Source organism: Montipora foliosa, chromosome 11, assembly GCF_036669935.1.
Source record: "Montipora foliosa isolate CH-2021 chromosome 11, ASM3666993v2, whole genome shotgun sequence".
NCBI classification, from domain to species: Eukaryota; Metazoa; Cnidaria; class Anthozoa; order Scleractinia; family Acroporidae; genus Montipora; species Montipora foliosa.
The window spans coordinates 15,592,903-15,600,402 of NC_090879.1; the positions used below are offsets into that span (position 1 = coordinate 15,592,903).

The following is a 7,500-nucleotide window of genomic DNA, read 5'->3' on the forward strand; positions in this document are numbered from 1 at the left end:
CAGTGGAAACAAAGGGTCTTTTTCGTTGCTGTGGTTGGCACACTTGAATAACAAAAGCAATGTTTGTAAACAGATATCTTTCCCATAGTCTTTCTGCGCATTTTCAAGACTCCATGCACTTGGCTTCTCCCTTCCTACTGGAAGAAAATTGCTTTGTGACGTTTTGATCTTTCTCTAGTTAGGATGCAGCTATTTTTCTACACGAAGGGGAAGATAATGACTGGTTTCACAGCCACCCCACTCGTAAGACAATCAGATGGTATCTTATGGCTCACAGTACTTTCTTCAATATGCTGGATTTAATGGCTTCCTCGCTCCTTCTTTTCTTGGGATTTACTGAAAAACCAGCATCTAAGAGCGTGATTAAAGAAGATGTGCTATCCTTGCCAGTGCCTGTAAGTGATTGACTTATAGTGCCCCTGTGACTAAAATATCATTCCTTTCTTTCCTTGATATTAAAAAAACACCTGTTTATTTTAACTGGAATTTTCCTATTTAATGGTCTGCCATTACTAACTTTAAGTTTGTGAGAGAGCTGAATCGAAGAGAAAATGATGTCAAAGGCTCACTAGTTTAAGAATGCAATGCGTGTGTAATATGCAGCACGGGAGTTTTAGGCTTTCAGGCTTTAAACTGGCGTTTTGCATATTACTAAGCTTCATTCACACGCTGAAATTTTAAGCCAGTGAGCCTTTGACATCACTCTTCCCTGGATCCCAACCCCCTGAGGTCCAATCGGCCAGTTGTGAACGTGAGTAACGGCGGGCGTGAAATATAAAACTTACATTCAAAGTAAACGGCCTTTGGACAAAAATCAAAGCTCAAAATTTTGCTAGTCAGGTGTTAAGCGAACACCCCTTGAAATCTGAATAAGAAAAGGGAGTGATTTTTTTTATCACAGGGACACTGTAGAACCAACTCAAATGATTTTCAACAGCACTCTCACTGACGTTCTTTCTGTAAACACCTGACTGCACCTTGATAATTAATAACAATTTATTAATAATTACTGATACATGAATAGACGAGTTCACACTCTTGAGTGCATCATGGGTTCAAAGGTTTGTGTGGAATTTCAAAACGATGAAAAGCAAAACGAGGCGATGGCCGAGTGGATCCGCAGACTACTTTGACAATGTTATAACGAAATTCATTGTCAATAACAGGACAGACGCATGAAAAACTGACATCAGTTTCTTTTTTACAATAACAAAAAGGCAGAGGGGTCAAAATTAAGTCAAAACACGAGAAGAACGCGAGACAAAAATGCGAAAAACTTCAATCTGACGCGAGCAATATCACGTCATTATCGCATAAATTATAAATTCATGTTTCGGTCCGCTTATTGACAATAAAAATTAGCCAATGAGCGCGCGAGAACTTTGCAGTCATTGTAAAATTGGGATTTGCAGACAGAATGCCACGAGTTCATTAAGAGATTTACTAATATGATTTATTTACTCTTAGGTTCATGGTGCTTTGGAGATTTTTTCACTCTCAATCATTGCTTTTGAACTTGGCATTAAAATAAGGTGGCAGGGAGTAAAACCTTCCTTTACGCATAAAAGGACAGTGATGAAGGTAGGGATTGAACAAAATCCTTCAACAAGGCAATTATTAATATAGTTGTAAATGGTTTGAACCCAGGAGTCATATCATAATTAAGTAAAGTACGATCGTCCGGGTGAGTGTAGTCCTGAGAAGGACTGTTTGAGATGACATTGACTGACGTTTCGACAACCTGAGCGGAAGTCATCTTCAGAGTCAAGTGATTTGTGTTTCCATCTCGCTGAGATCATTTTCAAGTACAAAAAACAAAAAAAAGAATAAAACTTTGCATATAAGAAGTAAAATCGCACGTGAGAATAGAAAAGCGATAAATATGTACTAAGCGTTACAAAAGGTAAGTGATAAGAACTAAAAAAAAGGCTAGATAACAATAAGACAAAACTTTTCAAAAGAATATATAAAATACTCCGCGCTATAAAAATAACTTTGCCTGGATGGAGTCAGACTGCGTGTTCAAGGCTGACTCCATCCGCGCAAAGTTATTAGGGCTCCGCAGGCCCTGTAAATGGTCACCATTGTACCCCAACAGTACTTGCTTTTAGGAAAAATAAGTGATGCTGAAAAAGCATTCTGATTGAGTAGTGACCTAGTTTGGAAAAATCCAATCACTTATTTCTCCTACATGTACAAGATAAGATCTGTGCAATGCTACTAATGTTGCTTTGGATTATTCCAAAGAAATTTCCTTTACATCAGCTTGTAAAGAGGGCATTTTGCAAAATGAGTCATTTAATTTCAAGATAAATTGAAGTTTATTAATATTGTAAAAGTACAAAATAATTATAATAATACTATTATAATTGTCATTTTAATGAAGTTACTCTCCGGTAGTTGTATACTGCTCCGGTTAATTTAAAATCTGAGAGACAAATATTTATAAATCTCGTATCAAACAAGTTTACCCTACATGTAGACTGTCTACATGAGTATGTGGTCTGCAGTTGTCACACACCTCCTGGAATCCTACCTGTTTCAAAAAAGACAGTGCATAACCCTAATCACTAAATTGCAAACCACTGAAAATAAGTGCTTAAGCCAAATCACCAAGCTGAGCATTTGATCCTAATCACTAAATTATTTGTTGGGTCTTTGATAGCACCAGAGACAACAATCTACCATAATAATCTTATGATTTCTCTACTTTATTTTATACATACTCCATAAATAAAGAGTTCCACTTAATTACAGAAAGATGTCCAACTACATGTATGTTGAAATGGGTGGTGTAATAAAAAAAAATTGAACTGAAGTCCCCCTTCCTTCAAGGAGGTGGGGGGTGGGGGGGGGGGCAGTCTCACTCTCAGGAGTGGAAGGGATGACAAAAAAAATCAGAGTGAAGAAACTTAATATGTGTTGCCCTCTTTTCCCTCAGGTTATTATTTTAGTTGTTATGTACACAGAAGCAATAATAGTTCTTGTACGGAGAGAGAATCATTTCAGAGTTTCTAGAGCTCTTCGACCTCTTTTCCTGATAGACGCCCACTACTGCAATGGGGTCAGAAGGTAGGAGGAGAATCCAAATTTCTGATTTTCTGCCTGTTTAAGTTTGGATTTGTTTCTTGATTCCTTGCCCACCCCTTCCCCTACAGTCTTGTGGAAATTTTGGATCTGTGATTGGAGATCCTTGAAACACCCCATTCGTAACTGAAATTGGAGCCCCTCCATTGTTGAAATTTCGTTTGAAGATTTTTCAAGGAGTTCTTCATAAACTCCGAACTTTATCTATCCTGGAGTTTTAACAGGTGTTTGAAGATCTATAGGGATCCTGGAAGGCCCTCAAGCACCTCCCCTTCACGATATTAGGGTCGACATGGAAAATACAGTGGCCTTTTTAGTTTCAGAGTAAAACATGCATGTAAAATAATAAATTCCCTTGCTAACAGCTTGCCCGACGTTTCTGCCTTTCAGAGTCCTGCGAGAGATCTTACTCTCTCTTCCACCTATCCTTGACGTGCTGTTTTTGCTGCTCTTTGTTATGTTCAGTTTTGCATTTCTAGGTAAGTTCTTTTTGAAAGATATTTTAAGGCAGTCTAGATATTACAAGGCAGTTTAGATCTTCATCATCATCTCTGTGTTCCAGGACCTGAGTAAATTAGTTTCTTAGAGTCATGGCAGCTGTTTCTACTAAGGTGGTCTCTATACACCATAAGCCTTTTTGAGTCATCACTGCCAGGCTGCCTCCTTTTTGCTAGACAGAATAAAACAGACTTATCCATGTTATCCTTATCCAAAATTGTACCAAGGCAGCACTCTCTCAGTTGTTTCAAGACCCTGCGTGCTGGTCAGACAAGCATTTTATTAATAAATTATTAGTCCTTAACCTCCTGCATGATGGTCCAATGCTCCAACAGCTGAGCCACTGGTGCACAGTCAAATCTTGATTTTGCTTACTGCATTTGGAAAACTTGTTTCAGTCTACTGGTTACGTGGTGGATTTCCTGTGCACGTCAGTTGTGTTTGTTGAAGTACTTGTGCCCTCATTTTGAATAAAACATTAATTTTGTAAAAAAACTTACTCTTTCCTTTCTATATTATTTAGTTAGTATTTTCTTAGTTTCCTTTCTTATTAGTAAGTGTCCAAGACTTCATGAGGGTCTGAGCGTAGCTATACTATTAGAACAGATTTTGTGATATTTGGTACAGAAAACAATAGGCTCAAAGAAATGGTACAGTGTACTGGTAGTCTAATCCTAAACACAACTGCGGTGCATCTTATACCAGCACAATAAATCTAGAGATTGTAAAGAGCTGTGTAGTATCTGCTTCATGAAGGGAAACTGCCACTACTTTGTTCATATCAGATTCTCACTGAGCAAGAAAAAGACATCAGAACTTTAGTCTTTTGATCTCTTTGATTGCACTTTTTAACTACCTTAATCGGATACATATAGGCTTCATTTCATGCAGCATGGAAACGACCGCCGGAAATACGTCTGCGTTCGCAGAGAGCAAAATTCTCAAGTGAGCCATGCCAAACACCCTTTTCTTTTTCTCTGCAGGCTTCTTTTTGTTTTCCGACAATGAAAAAGATGAGGTATGTTTTAATTTTAAGTATCTCAAATGTAATATGATCTCAAATGTGATATGTCAAGGAGCAAGGATGGCACAGTTGGTTGGTGCGCGACCTTGGTGCAAGAGGTCCTGAGTTCGATTCCCGGATTTCGCATCCTTGTTTCGACTTTTTTCCTTTCCGTGTAGCTAAGTAGCTTCAAATACCCGTAAAACGGAGCACTGATGGAGAGGGGGGAGTAAAATGAGCGCACCGTCGACCTCAGGTTTGTCAGTTGAATTACTGTTACGAGTTATCGACGTTAAATATGGTTACTTTAATGTAGTAGGCATTGTTTTAAAATTTTATTGTTAATTAATATGAAAATTATATATATTGGCATGCAAACTTTGGATGAATTATGGGGATTGAATTAAAAAAGTCACTTTTGGTGGTCCTGCATAATTTATGCAACCTCTTTCCCACATGTGACATAAAGATTTTTCAAAGTTCATAAAATTTCCCCTCAATGTATCAGGTACTGCATGTTCTAGAACGTCCCATGATAACATTGAGGCACCTCTCTCAAATCAGCATTATTTTTTGCCGAAAAATAGTCTTAAAATCTAAAGGTCATGACAGTTTATTATTTTTGGCAAAAAGTGCAGTCTTGCAGAATGAAGCCACCATTTAAGCTAGTCCACAGAGAATTACTCCTCTTGAATAATCTCAAAGCAAGTTTGAATAAAGAGCGTAGTTACTAAAACATGAAACGACCTACGTAAAACCACCTCAAAAACATCTACAACCACTCACAAACAATCGAATACCATCTTAAACTCCATCAGCTCCATGAGCGTACACTGGGTTGCCTGTGGTACGTGTTATACACAAACATAAAGCACTGGGTTGTGTGATATTGAACTGCAGCGTTCCAGTTAATTTTTTCAAGTGCAGGGTCATTAAGACCATTTGAGGGGCCACCCAGACGTCGTGCCAGAAGAGGCCTTTTGGCTAACATGTTTAATTAGTTTGTAATGTCCTGTCCCATTTTGAGATCTGTTAGTTTTTTAAGCTTTGGTAATAACTTCAGTTCAAAGAAAACAAAATACGCTCTTGGGTAAAACTCACTCGTTTCTTCTTTAAATAGTCTGCAAGAAAACTTTATAACTGCAACTTGCCCAGTGACGCACGTTTTCCTGCATGCCTTGCAGTTGCACTAAGCACACACTAAGGAAGGACTGAAGATTTTGTTTCCGCTTCATAATTCCTCTTCTTTTCAGTCTAAACTGATGCCAGGTCAAAAAATATTTGTGGCTTTACGTTAGCACCAAAGAGTACCGTAAAAGCCGGGAGTTAACAGTAAAAGGCAAGCCAAAGGACAGATGAAGAAAAAAATAAGAGTTTTTACAGATAACTCTGAATGGAATTCTCATCGAAAGATTAATGACAATCGATCGTAAAAACACTAAAAATTCTGCACTCTCTGACTCTGAAACAAGGGGAAGGTCATGATGTTCTGTCAAAAGGAATAAATTGATCATGTGCTAGGCAACCATAAAAGTGCACGTGTCAACTGAATGAACTACGGGAAAGAATGTTAGGGTGCTTTCGATTGGGAAATCCGAATCTTCGGATTTCCAGTCGAACACAAAATCCGAAAACGGATTTTGCGACGGATTTTGTTAATTGAAACCCTCTCCCGACATAGATTTCCAATTAGTGAATCTGCGACAAAATCTGTTTTCAGATTTTGTGTTCGATTGGAAATCCGAAGATCCAGATTTTTAAGACCTAAATCCGGATTTCCCAATCGAAAGCACCCTTAATCGTTCGTCGTTTTCAGAGTTAAACCACAAACTTTTTAGCCAAGAAACTTCCGTCTTTGGTTTTTGTGACTACTGCGCATGCGCGTAGTCAGTATTGCCATTGTGTGGGTTCTCCCGAAAACGGGTAAGTAACAATAGAATACACTTCGGAACCAATCCACATCGAGTACAAAGTCCGCACTCTGCAAACAGTACGATGATTTGGCGATAACGAAATGCCCTCTTGATTCGCAGACGATTGATCGGGTGAGTTTTAAATATGTTACAACAGTTGCGGCACTTCTCGCAACTTTCATATTTTGTTTGTAGCCGGTCATTTGACTCCGCTTATACGTGTAATGACCCGTTGAAGGAAAGCAAAAACACGAGCCACTTCCACCTTGCAGGAATATTGAGCCCGTATACGAAATAAACAAAGCTTTTCGAATTTCAAGTAGCACATTATTGTCAAACTATAGATGATTTTCACGGTGAGCTAACCAAATTCGCAAAGGTCTTCTGAATTTTTATCTATAGGAGGTTGAACATGATCTAGAAATAAATCTTTTTTCAAGTTTTCAATTCCGTGACGTCTTTCGTTTCGAGAATGCAAACCCTGTACAGCACTTTGAATTTCCTAATTGTCTCCTTACGTAAACGCCATGAGGCAAAACAAATTAGATTTTAAAAAATGTCTATTCCAATGAATATCAGCAGTTTGAGCCTTCCAATTACATTAGAAATTGTATTCCGGCATACACTTGTATTTTATCTCGTGAACGATATGCAATTTTGGGTTTTTTATTTTCCAAAACCGTTCCAGAAAATCTTCCGCTTACTGACTCAGAAAAATCTGTTCTCAGTAAGGGCCTAAATTTTGTCCCTATTACCAAACGCACCAACGAATTTTCTATTAAGCAAGATGTTGAAAAATTCCTTCGCCGCGTTCAGTTAAAAGCCTTTTTTCACGACAAAGAGGATGATTCGGACACTTCCAATAAAGATATTTTTGAAACACTTCTAGTTCGCAAATCCAAATGGACTCCCCCAGAGGGACAATTTTCCTCTTTAGATTTTTTCACCAAAAAATGCCGTCACGACATTCACAAACTTAAATTCAATCGCGACACTAAA

At 38.2% G+C, this 7,500-nt stretch overlaps 1 protein-coding gene across 1 annotated transcript in view; it reads left to right on the top strand.

The window, feature by feature from the left end:
* LOC137976737 (two pore channel protein 1-like) overlaps positions 1-7,500 on the top strand; it is a 17,977-nt gene that overhangs the window by 6,560 nt on the left and 3,917 nt on the right. Inside the window, exons 2-6 of the mRNA XM_068824087.1 lie at positions 183-395; positions 1,468-1,581; positions 2,942-3,072; positions 3,478-3,566; positions 4,569-4,603. Of these exons, the coding sequence (XP_068680188.1) occupies positions 183-395; positions 1,468-1,581; positions 2,942-3,072; positions 3,478-3,566; positions 4,569-4,603 (582 nt within the window). The remainder of the gene's footprint in view (positions 1-182; positions 396-1,467; positions 1,582-2,941; positions 3,073-3,477; positions 3,567-4,568; positions 4,604-7,500) is intronic.